General features: G+C 58.5%; 1 protein-coding gene across 2 annotated transcripts in view; it reads right to left on the bottom strand.

Annotated features, from left to right (window-relative positions):
- VAV2 (vav guanine nucleotide exchange factor 2) overlaps positions 1 to 18265 on the bottom strand; it is a 230501-nt gene that overhangs the window by 20049 nt on the left and 192187 nt on the right. For both annotated transcript variants that reach the window (XM_054500142.2, XM_054500139.2), the window contains exons 9-17: positions 15282 to 15381; positions 13992 to 14087; positions 13230 to 13298; positions 9543 to 9629; positions 7024 to 7109; positions 6124 to 6256; positions 3688 to 3797; positions 2227 to 2328; positions 1413 to 1501 (exon numbers count right to left, since the gene is read on the bottom strand). In XM_054500142.2, coding sequence (XP_054356117.1) covers positions 1413 to 1501; positions 2227 to 2328; positions 3688 to 3797; positions 6124 to 6256; positions 7024 to 7109; positions 9543 to 9629; positions 13230 to 13298; positions 13992 to 14087; positions 15282 to 15381 — 872 coding nt within the window. The remainder of the gene's footprint in view (positions 1 to 1412; positions 1502 to 2226; positions 2329 to 3687; positions 3798 to 6123; positions 6257 to 7023; positions 7110 to 9542; positions 9630 to 13229; positions 13299 to 13991; positions 14088 to 15281; positions 15382 to 18265) is intronic.

Here is an 18265-nt window from a genome sequence, read left to right on the forward strand (position 1 = left end):
AAATTTTCTATGGAAAGTCAGTAATTAATAATCAGGGGGGAAAAAGAAAAATTACAAAGAAAACTCGGAAGGAAATATACCAAAATATTGCCTTTCATCACTTCTAGGTAAGTTCCCAGGTGATACTTTCTTTAAAATTTCATTTCTTTTTTTTTCTCCAAATTTTTGATAAGTAAACGTATTACTTTTGGAATCAGAAAAAGAAAAAAAAGATTCTAAGTAGCTGCAGCCAGTCGTCTGGGGACATGCGGCCACGAGAGGGCAGTACTGATGCGCACAGCTGAAAAGCTGCGTTCAGGCCACAGGCTGCCTGCGGAATCCTCCCGCACTAACTCCAGCACTAACTCCAGGGGCTGCGGGATCCTGTGCACAGCTAGGGGGCTGCAATGGGCCTGTGACGTGGACAAGGGGGTCTGGGCTGACCTTCCGGCCCTCTCCCCAGGTTAGGGTACTGGGCTGGCACTCACAGTAAATGGTGAATTAACTATTGATCTAAAGTCACAGCTCAAAATGTATTCTGGGCAATGGCGTCTCTGGGTGACAAGCCGGCCTGACTTGTTTTTCTGCCTTAAGACACTTTCAGGAGGCCCAAGGAGACAAGACCCAGAGACGCGGCCTGGGGCCACTGGGGGCTCTTTGTTGAATGGAAGCTCCGCTAATAAGTGTAGACAAATCGCTGAAAGTTTCAAGCCTCAGTTTCTGGGGCTGATGATGGAGGTGACATCCTGATGTCTGAAACCTCTCTGGAGAGAACCGTCTCAGGCTTTGCACCGCTGTCCAGCTGCCCTGAGCTGGGCACAACCCCAAATGCATGCCCCCGACCCAAGATGCTTCAGAGGAGCCTCCAGGGCGCATCCCTGCCTCTGCCCACTGCCAGCCTGGCTCAATCCTCTCCCCTCCCTGAGCCTCAAGCTTCCCTAAATGGGCATGAACACAAGGGACCCACTGTAACTGCCATGTGTGTACGCGTGCATGTGTGTGTGTCTGAACCATTTACTAACATGGCTATAGCTACTGATGGCCAGGCCTCACCCGCCGGGAGAACCCAGGGTGACCGGTGTTTCTGTGATGAGAAACCTCCATGCACCTGTTGAGAATGTTCTGTGCCGTGTTTGGGGGTGGAGATTCTAGAAGCTTCCTCCTGGAGTGGGGCAGAGGATGCAGGAGATGGGGAGGGGTCCTCAAGTACCCATCAGGAGAGAGGGCTTGGAATGGAATTCATCCTGGCTGTGTCTCCTGATAAGTGTGTGACGTGCGGCAGGTGTCTGCCCCGGGGCACATGAGCACTGGTGTCCTCATCTGGTTGCTGCCCCGTGGGAGACGGTGCCTGAGGCCCAGTACCCAGGTGGTAGAGGGCAGAAGTGAGCGGGCGTGGCCAGGGACTGGGGTGCGGGGGTGGGGGGGGTACTCACTGAACTTGCAGGGAGGTATCACTTCCAGGCACTCCTTGTGTGCCCCGACGCCGCACTTGGTACACATGTATCCCTGGTAGAAGGTGCCCCTGCACAGGGGAGGGCAGGAGATGAGGTCGAGGCTGGGGCCGGCTCCTCATGCCTCTCTGCCAAGGTCAAGGCCCTTGTCCCCACCCAGGCTCACCTGGCTGGCTGTCTCCCAGCACACACAACCCTCATAGCCCTGAGTATCCAGGACCCTCCCTTCCTCCCTTACCAGACAGCCTGACACCTGCTTTCCCCTACCTCTACCAGCCTGCCTCCCTGCCCCACACAGCATCCCAGGCACCCAGGAACAATCACCTCCTGGCTAGATCTGAAATTCCAAGGGCTTGGCGGGGTCTTTTTTTTTTTTTGGAGACAGGGTCTCACTCTGTCACCCAGGCTGAAGCACAGTGGTGACATCACAGCTCACTGGAGGTTCAATCTCCAGGGCTTATTCAATTCTCCCACACCACCCTCCTGAGTAGCTGGGGCCACAGGTGCAGGCCAACATGCCTAGCTGACTTTTGTGTTTTTTGTACAGACAGAGTTTTGCCGTGTTGCCACGCTGGTCTTGAACTACTGGGCTCAAGCGATTCGCCTGCCTCAGCCTCCCAAAGTGCTGGGACTTGAGCCACCATGCCTGGCACGGGCCTGACTCTTATGGGGTATACTCCCTTAACCCCTCAGGGCCTCCCACAGGGAACATGGGACAGATAGAACACCAAGCTCCCTTGGAGGCCTGGGGTGGGCGTGGAGTGAGGTGAGGGCTGTAGGAGGGGGTTTCCCACACCTGAGGAACATTTTGCAGGCTTTGCAGTTGGTGGTCTTGTCAAACGTGTACATCTGGAAACTGTGGTGGTTGGCATTGGCTTTGTCTGGCTTGATGTTTGACCTGGCAGGAGGGAAAGAGAGCAGACGCTAGATTCCCCGCTAGATTCCCCGAGCCCCATCATATAGCCATCCTGGGAACCAGCTGGGCTCCGGACCCAGGCTGTGCAGAATCCGAGAGGGCCTGGACTCCAAGCCTGGCTCTGCCCCCGACATGGGACAGACTCGGGGCCCAGACTCCCTGCTGGTAGAAGGCAGGTCAGAGAGGAAGCTTTAACACTGCTGCACTGGCCTGAGAGAACCTTCCAGGTGGGGGGTGGTGGTCTAAGGTCCTGACTGGGATAGGATGTGGGCAAGTGTGGGCATTTGTTAAAACTCAGAAAACATATACTTAAGATTTGTTTGCCTCATGGGATATAAGCTTGAAATTTCAGAAGCTAAACAAATATTGGGCCCCCTGAGGTACTTAGGGGGGCTGCAATTCACTTTGACACCCCACCCCACTGTTGGATGGCTGGGGTGGGGTGGGGTGGGGTGATGCGGATGGCGGCAGCGTGGTGAGAAGACGGCTGTTCACCATCATGTCGCTTCAGCTTCCATGAACACTTGAACTTTTCCACAATAGGATGTCGGGGAGAAAATTACAGGCCATGGAAAGTGAGTGGCTGAAGAGAAGATGCCCCAGGCCTCCCCAACAGAGCCTGGGTGCAAACCAGCTGGCTGCATCTATTCCCACGAGCCAGGCCCTGGCCCTGCTGTGTCCAATGGTTCCCTTTTGATCCTCCCAAAAAGGCCAGAACACAGGCCTTCCCCTCTCCATTTCACCAGAGGAAACGGTCAGAGAGGCGAGTGCACCTGCCCACAGGCTCCAGCTCACCTGCCCACAGAGCTCAAGCACAGACAACCCTGCTGGCCCTCCAGGGTCTGTGTTCCGGGAACCCGCTCATCATCTTTCTCTGTTTCACATATTTAGGATGTGAATCCTCTTGGACCTCATGGAAAAATAGTTCTGTGGCTTCAAAAACAGGTGCCAAGCCACCAGCCCGTAAGACCCTGAAGACTGGGGTCACCAGGAATCCTCTGGCATCATGGCCACTCCCAGCCGGTCACTGCTCTGTGGGCCAGGCGTGCCAGGCTCAGCCTCAAGGGTGGGATGGCTCATTCCAGCAGGATAGCGGAGCCTGCCTGGGCCAGGCTGTGGCAGAGGGAGAGCCCTCTCACTCTGGATCGATTGTTAAAGAGGATGTCACTGATTGAGGCTGGCATCCCAGGGGTGATGGAGGTTGTCTGTGTCCCTGACGTTCCAACTTTGCCTCCCACCGCCCCTGGTCTGAGAGGAACCACTGACACAATCCACCTGGGCTTCCACCCCCACATACAACTCATCTGCGCGGGACCTGGGGGCTGCCGCCCTGGAACTCACATGGCCATCTCAAACTGCTCCATCCACTTCCTCTTCATATCTTCTGTTTTGCAGAAAAACTGGAAGCCCTGCTTTCCTTGAAGGTGAATTAGGTAGAAGCCGTAGGACCACTGTGGGGGGGAAGAGGGGCCATGCTTGCAACAGACACGGCTTCAGACATTCTGGTGCATGTCCATGTGTACTCTTGCCTGTGCAGTATGTGCACGTGCGTATATGCATACATGCACAGGTGCCTGTGCCTGTGTGAACATGTTCTCACGTGTGTACCTGCAGTCTTGCCCACACTGTATGTGCACACATGTGCCTCTGTATGCATGGGTGTGCATCTGTGCCTGCACGTGTGTCTATGCATGTGCACCTGTGCCTGAGTGTGCCCAGTGCTCCTGTGAGCATGTGCATGCACACACTTGTGTCTGTCCCTGCAGGTACACACATGTCCTAACATGTATGATTCGCGTGCACCCGTGCTGTGTGAGCTCTCCTGTGTGTGCACACACACACGCATGGGCAGATCTGCACTCCTGCCTGCGCCCATGTGCAAGGATGCTCCACTGAGTGCATATGTAGATAAATGTTAAGTGGGGACAAGACCCCAGAGAGGATGAGTGCAGGGCCCCACCCAGGGCCCCTCCACGAGGCCTGACCACCCACTTTCACTTCCTAAATGTGATGCTAAAAAAACCTCACTTCTCTGAAGTAGAACAATAACAAAAAGGCAGGAACAGCCATGGGCCTGGGGCACCCTCTGTGAAGCCATCCCCCATTGAGCAACCCACAGCTGCCCCCTTCCCTGTCTCCCCTTCAGCCACCCCATAGGCCTCGCCATCTCTCCGAGCTCTCGGACAGAGGGCTTTCAAAGTGGTCCAGACAAAAAGAGTTTGGCAAATAGGAGCCTACTGGATTAGAAAAGATGGCGGGAAAGAGGAACGAAGGGTGGGATGGAGAGGGGAAGGGTGCAGCGGGGATGGGAGGAGGAAAGAAACAAGGAAAGAGAGAGGAAAAGGGGAGGAAGAGGGAGGGAGGAGGGAGAGAACACAGAAAAACAAAAAGGATGATGGAGAGCTGAAGAGAGACCAAGAAACCCCAGCCTCTGACCCCGAGCTCCAGGGACTGAGGATCACGGGGTTTTCCTTTCACACTGTCTTAGCGGGCAAGTCTTTCATCATGAATACAAATCATTTCATCATCGGGAAAGGGAGAGGAGGACGAAGGACCAAGAAAACCCTGAGCCCAGCCCCTCAGGCCCCTGGGTCCCCTGGCTCCGGGCAGAAGTACCAGCGCCAGGCTGGGACGATTGAGGCAGGTGGGAGGACCTGGGCGCTAGGTGCTTACCATTTTCCCGTGAGACTAGGAAGCATGAGGAGAGGAAGGGGGAGACGGTCAGTGAGAGGCTTGGCCCGGCCCTGTGGTGGGTGCCGCAGTGTGGGGGCGCCAGGAGCCCTGGCAGACGGGACACCCCCCAGTGCTCAGGCTGGGGGTGGGCGATCAGCGGGGAAAGGAATTTCTTCCCAGAGTGTTGGGTGCTGGTGGCAGGGACTGCCTCGTGGGCCCCAGTTATTTGTTTTGGGTATCAGGGCAGGGAGGGTCACCCTCAACGGCTCATCCAGCCTGCACTCGCTGGGTCTGGACCAGGGCTACACTGCCAGCCCTGGAGGTCAGGGCCTGGACGTTCAGAACATGGGCTCCTGACCCCCGCCCCCCACACCACCAGGGCTACACACGGTAGGTGCTCAAGTGCCATGGGCAGAAGCCTCAGCTAAAGCAGGACTGAACCAGCCAGCCAGCCAGCAGTAGCCCTGTAGCCATGGTCCTGCCCCACAGCAGCTTTGGCCCCACCCCTGTAGCCCTGGCCCCACCCGCTGGCAGCCACAGGCCCACCTCTGCAGTCCTGGCCCCGCCCCAGCAGCCACAGGCCCCACCCCTGCAGCCCTGGCCCCACCCCAGCAGCCACAGGCCCCGGCCAGCTACATGTAGAGTCTTGGACAAGCCACAGCCAGACCTACCCACAGCCCTCCTCCAAGCACCGCAGGGTGGGATGGGAGAGGAAAGCCTGCTTGCTACAAGGGACAACATGGGCTAGAATCAGGCTGGCCAGATGGAAAGCCAAGGTTGAAAGTCCCACCCTCGCTAGAGGCCTTGGGCAGGCCTCTCCCCTCTGCTTCAGTCGTCTCACTGGGGAGTAGGATTCTGGTCTTGCCCACCTTTCTGGGGGGCGCTGGGCCCGGCGAGGAGCAGGCCTGCTATGAGCAGTAGTCACGATGGCGAGGCAGTGACTCAGAGAGGAGCCCTCCTGCAGGGCAGAGACGCCCACCCCAACCCGCCCAGCCAGCATCAGCGGCTGACTTCGAGTCCCCTTCCCCTGGGGTCTGGAACCAGTGCCTCTCTCCAGGCCACCCCCAGGTTCCTGGGTAGCAGGGGGGACCCGGAAGGCCCCACCTTCTTGACGTCCTTGTTGTTCATGGGGTCGTCGGTCATCTTGTGGAAGAGCAGCTCTATGATCTCCTTGAGCTCGTAGCTGTAGCCCTTCCGCTTACAGACGATGACCACCTTGTCAAACAGGAACAAGTACCTGGGCCAGGCAGCGCAGCGGGGGATCAGCACCCCAGCACTGTGTGCTCTGCTCGAGGAGGCAGCAGGAGCTGAGCCTGAGGCTCTGGCACGCGGCTCCCTCTCCGGGCGAGCCCTGCCCTCACCTGGCTCACCAGGCTAATGCTGAGCCTCGGTGAGGTCTCGGCTGTCCCCACGCTGCTTCTCCAGGAAGCCTTCCTTGGCTCCCTAACCCCGTGACTGAGGCTGTGCCAGGAGCCCTTCAAGGGGCTCCTGCATCCCCCACGCTGGCCTCCCACACAGCACTGACCCTCGACGGCCACTCCCAGTTGATCCCGCACTGGACTGGGAACCTCAAGAGGGCGGGACCCGGATCTGCTGTGACCCCTGCCCCAGCACACAGTAGGTGCACAAGGAGGGCCCTGGACAAGCCTGGGCCACCGTGGGCCTGGACACTCTCCGGCAGTCATTTGGCAAAGAGCTCATCCGACCAGTCTGGGCCTGTCTTGGGTCCCTGGAGGCTGAGCATTGGCAGTGAGGGGCCTGGCCCTCACCTTTGGCTGCCCCAGCCCAGCCTGGTGCCCACCACGGGCACAAAAGCCCCACTGCTGTGGCGCCCGCTCGCTGACGAGAAGGAAGGAAGCAATTAAAACTGAACACAAAGCCACCGCCAGGCAGCTCTTTCCACAGGAAGGCCTGGCTTCCAGAGCCACTTAGGAGCGGCTCCTTGGGAGGGAGAGCCAGACCCTGGCGGGACGCCACCCAGCCCACAACACGCGCCCCGCTCACCTGTCCTGCTTGGTGTGGTTGACTATGGACCGGACTTTCAGTTCCCCATCAATTTTTGGTCTTCCAAATTCCTCCAGTTTCACTTGCTAGGAAGGAGAGGGGCCGTCAGCCAGGGCTGGAGCAGCCCCAGTTCTCCTGACCGCACGGGCAGGGCACTGTTGTGCACCCAAGGGAACTCCCCACAGGCAGCAGAGGCGGGACGAAGGCAAACAGCCCCTGTGGCTCCCAGCTGGTGCTCAGGATGGACGAGGGAGGGTGCAGAAGACCAGGAAGGGACGGGGCCTGGCAGCTTCTCTCCCTTCCCCGGCCAGCCCCGCCAAGGGGCTCCCTTCAGCTCTGGGGACAAAGGGCGATTGACGGCGCCGGTTGTGTTCACAGAGCCCGCTGCTGTGTGGAGCCCCAAGCGGGACCCGGTCGGAAAAGCCAGACGCCCAAGCCCCACGTTTAGGAGAGAACAAACAGCGCCTATCTGCTGCAGGGCGGGTGGGGCCAGGGTCCTGCCAAGGGTGAGGCTTCAATTCAGACCCCTGTGTGGTTCCATGAGGTTTCATTTCCGATGTCCGTCTGGTTTTGTCTCTGTGAGTCTTCTGATTCAGAGACAGCTTCTCTTGACATGTTCCCTGCGTGGCTTTCAAAGTGTCCACGCAGACAGGAAAAGGTGGAGGAAAATGCTTCGAGACACAAACAGGGTCCTGCCTGGGAGGTGCTGGAGGCACAGGCTCAGCGTCTCCTTCCAAGGGCTCAGCCCCAGAGGCTGCAAGGACAGCTTTGGTGCCACATAGCCGCAGTCAACTTGCTCCAGGCCTCCGATCTCAGCTCTCACCACCTTCCCTGTGGCGCAGGGATTCAGAGCCAGGACTGGGTACAGGGCCTGGCTCATGAGGATGCTCGACGTCTGCTGGCCATGCTGTTTTATTCTTGTTGTTGTTGTCGTTTTTGAGACAGTCTCACTCCGTCACCCAGGCTGGAGTGCAGTGGCGCAATCGTGGCTCACTGCAACCTCTGCCTCCCAGGTTCAAGAGATTCTCCTGCCTCACCCTCCCAAGTAGCTGGGATTACAGGCACCCGCCAGCACGCCTGGCTAATTTTTGTATTTTTAGTAGAGACAGCGTTTTACCACATTTGCCAGGTTGGTCTCGAACTCCTGACCTCAAGCGATCCTTCCACCTCAGCCTCCCAGAGTGCTGGGATTACAGTCATGACCACCACGCCCAGCCTGTTCTTGTTGTTTAATGAACAAATATTACTTCTATGTAAAAACTTAACAAACAAAAACAAAACAAACTTTTCTTCTCACGTCCTGCTCACTGTACGCATCTGAGAACACCTCGCACAGGAGCTCACGGCAGCATGGACCCGCCGGGTGCCGACAGTGCAGGGTGTGGCTGTCCTCGGTCTCCTCTGCACCCACACATTTTAATTCCTTTCTAAAATGAAAGATGAAGGGGGCAGTATCATAATGCCCTTCAGAAGCTTATTTTTTTTTTTTCATCGCCGACGTATCGCAGGTGCTTTTCTGTGCCCCACGTTTGTGGAGGGCATTCTCTTTGTGCTGCTGGCACTGGGTGGGTGTGGCCTGGCCATCGGGGACCTTCCCCTGCCAGCTTCATGCGAGTGAAATCACCAGGGTGAAAATGTTTGTGATTCACAACCAGGGGTAATTTTGCCACCCAAAGGAACCTCTGGTAATGTCCAGAGGCATATCTGGTTGGCATTTCTTGAGGGGGTAAGGGTGCTACTGGTGTCTGGCGGGTGGCAGCCAGATACACTGCTCCACATCCCGTAACGCACAGGGCAGGTCCCACAACCAAGAATGATCCAGCCCCAAATGTCAGCAGTGCTGAGGTGGAGAAGCCCGGGTTAGAACCAGCAGATCCTTGGGAAGTCGGCTCCGGTCAGCACAGACCAGGGAGTTTGCTTCCTGGGGTGGCGCATCCCCTCTCCCCAGGCAGGACGAGACGACTGACTCGGCAGCCCAAGCCTGGCCTCTGCAGGGCCAGACTCTGGGGAGAGTCCTGGGAGGTGGCAGCCCTGCCTGATGGGGTCCGAGGAGCAGAGGCGACTGCCGACCCCACCGAGCCTGGGCCCAAACCCTGTCCATTGCCCCTGGAGGGGAGAGTCAAGGTGAGAGTAGGCCAGGGGTCCACGAACCAGGGGGCGTCTCCTGCCCCTGGGAGACACAGTTCTCCTATTGGACTTGAAGGGGTCTTCTGTCTAGGCTGGGGGGAGAAGGGGGGCTGGGCAATGAATACAGTCCCTCCCCTGTCCCCTCCCCTCCCCCCCCCTCCCCGGAGCACAGGCAGTCTTCAGTGCACAGGGCACTTGGGTTGGCCGCGGTGGGCAAGGAAGTGTGGGTGCTGGGGGTCTGAGATCGAACTCAGAAGCTGCCGGGCACCACTCTCTCAACAGGCAGCCATGTGGCTGCCCATGGAGCTCACTCAATACCGGGGCTGTGAACGTGACTTTGTAGGTACTGTCCTCACCGACCTTCCCCAGCCTGAACAGTCAGCCCCACTCACCAAATTTTCTATAGAACTCTGAAATTCACTGATTTTCCTCAAGGTCTCCTTGTCTCGTTTAACTTCATTGATGTACATCGCCAAGTCCTTGAAAACAAGAGGCAGGGGTGAGCAGGCTGTGCTGGGTGGGCTGTGTGGGACTGTGTGTGAATGAGCTGTGCTGGGTGGGGTGTGTGTGTGTGTGAGCATGTGTGAGTGTGTGTAAGCGGACTGTCGCTGTGGTGTGTGTGTGTGAGAGCATGTGTGTGTGAGCGGGTTGTGCTGGGTGGGGTGTGCGATGTGTGAGCGAGCTGTGCTGGGTGGGGTATGTGTGTGTGATTGTGTGTATGTGTGAGTGAGCTGTGCTGGGTGGGGTGCATGTGTGAGCACGTGTGTGAGTGTGTGTGTGAGCGGGCTGTGCTGTGGTGTGTATGTGTGTGAGTGATTGTGTGAGAGCATGTGTGTGTGAGTGGGCTGTACTGGGTGGGGTGTGTGTGATTGTGCGAGGGGGTTATGCTGGGTGGGGTGTGTGTGATTGGGTGTGTGTGTATGTGAGCAGGTTGTGCTGGGTGGGGTGTGTCTGTGTGATTGTGTGTGTGAGCAAGCTGTGCTGTGCAGGGTGTGTGTGTGAGCGTGTGTGTGCATGCACACACATGCATGCACACACATGCATGCAGGAACTCAGCCCCCCAAGGACCCGCCCCCCGCAACCCAGCATCCAGGCACCGGGCATTTCTGGACCTCCTTCCTCCATCCTGCCGGGGAGGCGGCCCTTGAGACAGGAGGGCTGAAAAGCATCACCTCCGCATGACAGATGAGGAAACTGAGGCAGGGAAGGGCGCACACTGACCGAGAGCCACACCTCATGAGTGACGATGCCAAGAGCCCCAAACTCCTGGCTGGTGCCGCTTCTTTCTACCCCATCACGTGGTCCCTCTTAAACATCCTAATAGAGGGAAGCAGCCCTGTGTGTGGGAGCCACATCAGGCCACATAACAGCCACCTAGGCTTGGGCTGACCTATGTCCTCGTTTTTGGGAAGCTTCCCTCTCCCCAGCCTCTCCAAGCCACGGCCTCCCCTTGGAGCCTGGACAGAGTGAGGGGTCAGAAGTCCCTCTCTCCATGGGTCTGGCCACCCCCACTCCGGCGCCTGTCTGCCATGCTGCAATCCTCGTGCTGGCCACCAGGGAGCAGTGCCCACTTCAGTCCAGAAAATGCAGTGTCCGGACCTGGCCCACAGCGGAACCCAAGGGAGCCGGCCACGTGGGTGGTCCTGGCCCTGCCCACCCAGAGCAGCGGGTGGAATTCCCCAAAATGCCAGTGACCAGCCAGGGCCAGAGCCAGAGCCAGAGCCAGAGCCAGGTCATCAGCAGGTTCCCATCGCTCCCGCCCTTCCTTGTTCCTAGAAGACCTCACCATTGGCTCCCCACCCACCCCCAGCAGGGAACTTCCTGGGGAGGCTGCAGCACGCTGTCTGAAAGGGGTGTTCTGTTTTCTTGTCCACTTGCGTTTAAAATAAGGAATAAATTCCCAGAGACAAGGACTCCAATAGCAAGTCTAGAGCTCAGGACCACCCCCCTCCCAAAGGCAGAAACATTACAACTTTGACCACCATGGCCCCTGCGTGCACCTGGCCCAATGCCTGGCACGAAACAGGAACAGATGGAAGTTGCCCGAATGAATGAGCAGGTGAGGGAAATGTCTGTACTTTGATACAGAGGCAGGACTGCAGTCAGCTCATGGAGCTTGGACCTAAAACCGCAACTCCCTTGGAGACAAACAGGCCCACAGAGGCACGGGGGCCGACTCTCAAAGACACTGCCCCTTACAAGGAGTGAGCTCTCAGTCCCTAGGGGAAATCAAGCCCAGGTACAATGACGACTCCCATAGTGGCTGCATGAATGACTTCCTATATAAATTGGGAATGGGTCAAAAGACTTCTAAAATCCCCCCAGCCCTGAAGTCTCATGATGAGGTTCGGTGGCTCTCAGAAAGGCAGACACACACCCGCAAGTCACAGAGTACTTTGTGCAGCACCGTGAGCTACACTCCTGGGAAACTGTCCCGTCGAGGGGCTCAGAGCCACCCGCAGGCCAGACACCGAGTGCTGAGAGTATGAAATGCAAGACCACACTCAGGGCCTGGGTGCATGGCCCACTGCACCTGCTGTCACTGTCTCAGAGCCCCAGAGGACACATCCGTGCTGGCTCACACACCGTGGCTCACAGCAGACAGGCCAGAGCAGGTGTTAGAGAGGGGCGGCTTGGGGGCCGCAGAGCTGACACTGAGAAAGTTCTGTCAGCCCGTCATGGCAGGAGGCTTTCCTGGAGCACTCCTCAGGGTGCTTGCTGCCCAGTGGAGCCGAGCGGCACAGAATCTGAAGGTCTCTGGGACCACCTCCCGTGCCCACACACGAGTGCCCACAGGATTTGGAGTAAATTTCTCCCAGAGCACAAGCCCTGCTCAGAGAACCTCTTAGCACCGGCAGCCAAGCACTGGCCCCATTCCCGTCCCGGCCCAACAGCAGTTATAGACGGAGACAGATTACAGCCCCTCCACCACCCAGAGGAAGCTCCTTAAATGAGGTATCTGGGAAAGGAAAAGGGGGCCCAAAGCCCAGGGGGCTGCCCACAGGGCAGGAGCCAGGTGTCAGAGGGCAGGACTGCAGCCCTGAGGGGGGTTGGCAGAGGTGTCTCGTGCTCCCGACGAGGGAGATGTTGGGGGAGTCGTCATCCCTCCACCCAGATGCAGCTGGAGGAGACCTAACAGATGCTGGGTGCCATGCCTGGCCTGAGGACACAGGTGACCATGGCTGACACAGGCCTGGCTGGGAAGGAGCTGGCATGAACAAGTGCGTCCAGGAGTAAGAGTGCCACCCACGGGGAAGCCAGTTCCCTGAGGACGGAACCCAGTGGGGAGCGATCCTCCCTGAAAAACGTCCTGTCCGTGGTGAAGGCAGGATGAGCAGGACGCAGCCAGGTGACGAGGAGGAGGGTGCACCTGAGCCAACACCCGGACCCGGGGAAGTGCAGGGCACGTGCAGGAGCCTGGGAGGGATCAAATCTGCCTGGAACTGTGCTAAACACAGCTGCAACATCAGGGGCAAGTATCCTACAGAAGGCCTGGAGTGCCAGAGTGAGGAGCCCATGCCTGCTTCATGGGCAGAGGGAGCCACAGAAGGTTTCTGAGCAAGGGAGTGGCATGAGCTAAGCTCACCCAGACAAGGGGAGAGAGGGAGGCATGGATGCCTGGGCGGTGAGGGGGTTCCTCAAAACAGCCAGGAGCGAAGGAGCTCCCCAGGCAGGTAGCAGAGAGATAGCACCGGAGGTGGCATTTTACAAGCAGAAGCCTCAGGGCTGGGAGTGAAAAGCACTGGGCCAGAAAGCCCAGAATGGAGGCCAGTGCCTGGGGGGAAAGCAGGGGGAGGGGAGGCTCAAGGGAGGTCTTGTTGAACAGGTGAGGTTAGGACTCGGGACACCTGAGGGGGCACCTGACCTGCAGTGCCCTCCACCCGTCACCTCTACCTCCTGTGGGTCTCACCCACTGCCCTGCGCTGCCCCGCCCCACCCCGCCCTAACTCCTGCTGTCCCAGGAAAATGTCTACAGTCACAATCGGGGCTTGTTAATGAGCCCAATTCCAGTCCAAGACCTTGGGCATGGTGTGCTAAGCCGCATGATGGCTTCTCCCCGCCTCAGTTTACCCACCTACCTGCATAGCTTCCAGTGCTTCTTTGAGCTGCTGCCTCTCAGGCCGTTCCGCGGAATGGCTCAGAAGCTCCTGGAAGGGTGAGAAGAGTGTCACGTGATACCACTCGGGGGTCCTGGCCTCTGCCCTGGCCCCTACCCAGGGCAGGGGGTGTGCACAAAACAAAGTCCTCAGAAGAAAGCCACCCCCACCTGCCAGCCCAGGTTGGGTTTGGCTGCCCGACACCAAAGGACAGAGAGTGACTCCTCCACAGGGGACACCCCACTTCTTGGCAGGGGTGCTCCCAAACCTTGTGGATAAAGGAAGGGAGTGACTGTGAGAAGGGATATGAAGGCAGCAAAAAGCAAGGCTCTGTGCCAGCAGTTCACGGGAAAAGGGCCTCACAAGGTGCCGGGCAGAAACCACCACCTTCCCTCCCAGGCCTGTCTTTCCTGAAGCCCTTCCATGTCCATTTCTGCCGTGGCCACCAGCAAGCTCAGAGATCAACCACAGTAGCTTTCTTATTCCTGCTGTGAGGACGCTTTTCTGTCTCTTTCAGTTTTCTGACCTCATTAGTGATTTGACTCATCATTTTCCTATGTATATTTACTGTGATAATCGTTCATCACATGCATTGAGCAGTGATTATGAGCTAAGCACAAACTGATTTGTTTATATTCAACTTAATCTGTCTGTGCACTGCATCCCACATCCCCTGGAAGCTGCCAGCCTTCATCTGACTCCAGCAGTGATGACTCCACAGGCACCCGGGGCCCAGGGCCTCACCTTCAAGAGCAGGTGGTATTTGAGCACCCTCTGCATGGGGACCACCAGCAGGTCTTGCAGCTTAAATTTTCCATCCTGGACCTTCAGCGTGCACTCCTGTAAGGGCGACAGGGCGATGGGAGAGTCCTCCCCGAGGAAAGCCTGAACTCACCCACCTGTACCCCCACCCGCAGAGAGGGGAGACCTAAGCCCAGAACTCAGGCCCAGACGTTTGGCCCTTCTCTAGCCGGGCTCCCAGAACCAGTCCACGCACCAGGTGTGGGCGGAGGGGTGGGCTTCACAACACATGGCTCCCACCCTGCCATGTCTGCCCTGGCCACACTGGGACGCAGTGAGACACGTGCGATGCTACAGGAACCCTCTCGGGGCGCCTGCTGGGCCTGCCTGGATGTGGCTTTGACTCTTCCGCCAGGCCAGGTCCTTTGGAGAAGGGCAGCAGGCCATCCCCCATTGACCAACCCCTCTCTGGTCTGGCCTCTGGGAGAAGTGAGGTGGGGCACCAACTCGCACTGAGCTGTGGGGCCACTCCCAGGAACCAGGGCGTTTCCCCATTCATTGACTGGACTTGGGGGGCAACGTGCATCTCCACTAGGGGGTCACACTGCCTCTATCACTGCTAGAGCCAGGGGGCTCTACACCAGGCTCCACACACAAACCAGGTTGCACTGACCAGATGGAGCCTGGAAACTCCAGCTGGGAACAGGAGGGACCGGGAGGGGCTCATGTGAGAAACACTAGATGTTGATAGAGACTTGCCCTGGGCCTGGGGTGAGGATGCATGAGGGGTGGGTGGCCCCACAGTTCCCAGCAAATGTTACCCGGGACTCCCTGGGGTCAGCAGAGGCCAGGGTCAGGGGTCAGTCAGAGCCCCCAGTTGATAGAGACTCGCCCTGGGCCTGGGGTGAGGATGGATGAGGGGTGGGTGGTCCCGCAGTTCCCAGCAAATGGCACCTGGGGCTCCCTGGAGTCAGCAGAGGCCGGGATCAGGGGTCAGCCAGAGCCCCCAGCTGAGTTAGATTCAGTCCCAAGGACCTTTCTCCATGGGGAGTCTCACTGTGTCCTGGCCTGGGATGGTGACCTCCACCGGACCCACTCCCCAACCCAACACAATGCAAAAAAGAAAACTCTACAAAAAACCATTACGTCACCACCCCCATCACCACCTTCCCAACAAATGGGCAAGAGAGAGGCTGGTACCTAACGAGCTCTGGCCTGCAAGCTGCAACCTTGGAGCCAGGGCCAGGGCCAGGGCCAGGGCCAGGGCCAGGGCCAACGCCTGGCAGGACTCACCTCGACTTTCTGCCTGAAGTCCTCCCGGCTGGCCAGGAGCTGGTTCAGCGTGTTCTGGGCGTGCTCCATGTGGCTGCAGTACTCCCCGTAGATCAGGAGCCTGGACAGTGCACACACACGCACACACACACACAGATTTAATGAGCAGCTCGGGGCTGCAGTGAGCCTGTCCATTTTTCCCAGCAGGCTGTAGGTGCGCAACCAACAGGCCCCTCCCCTGACAGCTCCCTGCGCGTGGACATATTCAATGGCCAGGAGGCTGCTTTCCCCTTCCCGAAGCTACTGGGCCATAGGAGGGCTGCCGGCGTGCTGGGAGAGGGGGTGCCCCTGCTCTTCCTGAGTCCCAGGTGGTTCTAGGTCAGGTCCCAGCTGGGATGTAGGGTGGAGCTCTCAACCCCCCGTCCCACCCCCAGAAAGGGCCAACACTGGAGGAAAGAGAAGCCCCTGACATCCCCCCCAGGAAGGAAGACCCCAGGAGGGCTCAGAATCTTGCTCCCAGGCCCTGAGCACCAAGGCCTGCGCTGGCTCAGGGCTCACCCTCGTGCTGTGCCAGGTGGGGAACCCCTAAGGGTCACCCTTGGTGCCTGGATTCCACATGGTGCCTGGATTCCACAAGCAGGGGACAACAGCAGTGACAGCCCCTTCTTCACCAGGGATGCCGGCAGGCAGGTGGCCCCCGGACCTGGGAGGACCAGCAGGGTCCCGGGAGGATGCCCAGGAGGCTGGCCCTCGTGTCCTGCCCACCGCCTCCTCCTGTCCCCGGCATTGCTCTCTCCTGGCCACTCTGATTCCCACCTCAGTGCCTTGTGCTGGTCTCTTCAGCCACGGCACCTTCTCTCTCGCCCTGCACTGGGCCCACATCTCCACAAACTGGAACCCAGGGTTCCCAGCCTCCGGAGCCTCAGGGTCTCAGGTCACCAGCCTGAAACTTCATCTTTAAAACCCTGTCACCCCACCGACAGGGTAGTCCCAAAGAAGAACCACACCAGGTGACAATCTTGGTGACAACAAGGATGACAAGAGCCACCACTCGCTGAAGCAGCTGCTGCCAGGTGCTTTGCCGACAAGCCTTATGACTTATTCGCCCATTTGTAAAGATGGGGGTGATGAGCCCCACTCTTCAGGGAGGGAGACTGAGGCATCCGTGAACTTGCTAGGAGCTGACAGTCTGGCCTGCAAGGCTGGGCCGGACCCAGCGTCCTGGTGATGTGCTCTCTGGCAGGGCTGCGTGTTAGTGTCTGGAGGCTTCCCTGGCCCGGGAAGCCCAGGGCAGGTTCTCGGGACCAGGTCACCATGGCCTCTGGGCCATTTCTCTTTCTATCATGAGAGCTGCTTTGCTGTAGGGCACCTGGCCTGGGGCTCGGGGCGGGCAGCTGGGCCTGTAGCCTGGCTTCTGTGGAGGGCGGCCCTCGGGGAGAAGCGTCCTGATGGTGAGGTCTTGATGCAGGGACAGGTTTCCATCCAACTGGCTCTGCCACATGGGTCCCTAGACAGGCCCCGCTCCACACACCCGTGGGGTTTTGGACCACACGATGCCCACTTTCTTCCCAACTCTGGAGTTCTGGGCTCAGAAGAACAGAACAGTGGCTGAGAACACACTTTCTGCCCGGGGAACATGTCCCTTTGGAGCTGGCTCAGGCACAGGGACAGGCATCTCGACACACTTCCTACTCCCAACAAATGCTCATGAGGCTGTCCTCACCGCGGCCAGGGGCAACAGAGGCCCTGACACCCTCGCAGCACCACGCGTGGGGTCCAGTGACTGGTACCTCCTCAGGCCACCCGAGAATCCTCCCTCACAAGCCTGCAGGGACACCTCTGACATGCAAGGCTGACAGTCCATGACTCTGATAAAGGACCTGAATCTGCTTGAAGCTCACCTGGCCCAGCCACAGTCAAGCAAAGCACCCATGGCCAGTCCCACATGGCCCACACGTGGGGCCTGCACGGGTGTGTCCCCACGGGTGGGTCCCGTGTCCACAGACCTGGGAGGTCTGCATGGAGGCATCACCATCATTGCAAAGGTCGCCTGCCTCCTGCCTGGTGCTGGGGCCGTGTGTTGACCGGGAGCCACTTTAAATGGGAACCTGCCCCCTGGTTTCCACCTAAATGACTGTTATTACACTGATCATTTTCATATAAAAGTTGTTGAAAACCTATCATCTCTGGAAGCAATCGAGAAAAAGGGTTTTTCCCCTTTTTTAAAGAAAAAATGAACAAAAGCTTCAGAAGCCCCCGGTAGAGTAGGAGAGGGGAGAAGGAACAGAGGGACATTTAAGAGACCACCGGACAGCCTGAAAGTGAGCAGACAAGACACTAACTCCTGGTGGCCGCCTGCACCTGCCCCGCTCCGGATCGGTGTTTTCTCCACCCTGAGAGAATGGTCAGAGCCATGCACAGAAGACACGCCACACACACTGGGCACCACTTGGTGCCAGGACCTGGGCTGGAAGCTCTGGGACCGTGACTGTCGCCGTTCTACCCATGGGGACACTGGGGCTCAGAGAGGCCTGTAGCTGAGAAGGGAATCACACCAGCAGTCACCGACCCCAAAGCCCAGGTCCTGGGGCTGTCCTGGGGCTGCACTGCTCTGCCTCCTGGCTGTGCCTCCCATCTGATGATGACACCAGACCAGAAGCACGGCAGGAGGTCCAGGGGCACCCCAAACCCCAAGGCCCCCAGCCCACCCCTGTGGCCCCTTTGAAAAGTGCCCCTGACCTGGCCTGAGGACTCTAGGTGGGGAAGCCAGGGCAGGTGGTGAACCTGAAGGCTTTCAGAGCTTCCCAAGACTGCCTGGAGGCGGGAGGACGAGTCTGGGCTGGGGAAAAGGAAAGACACAGCCCCCAGCGAGGGGTCCTCCCGGCACGGAGCCACGTCTGCTGCTGCTGGGGCTGGGGCCACGCTCGGGCCCGAGGGATCACATGACACCACACTGCCTGACTTCCCACCAGGCCCTGCGCCACTGCGGACTCGGCTTCGAGCAT

Source organism: Pongo pygmaeus, chromosome 13, assembly GCF_028885625.2.
Source record: "Pongo pygmaeus isolate AG05252 chromosome 13, NHGRI_mPonPyg2-v2.0_pri, whole genome shotgun sequence".
NCBI lineage: Eukaryota > Metazoa > Chordata > Mammalia > Primates > Hominidae > Pongo > Pongo pygmaeus.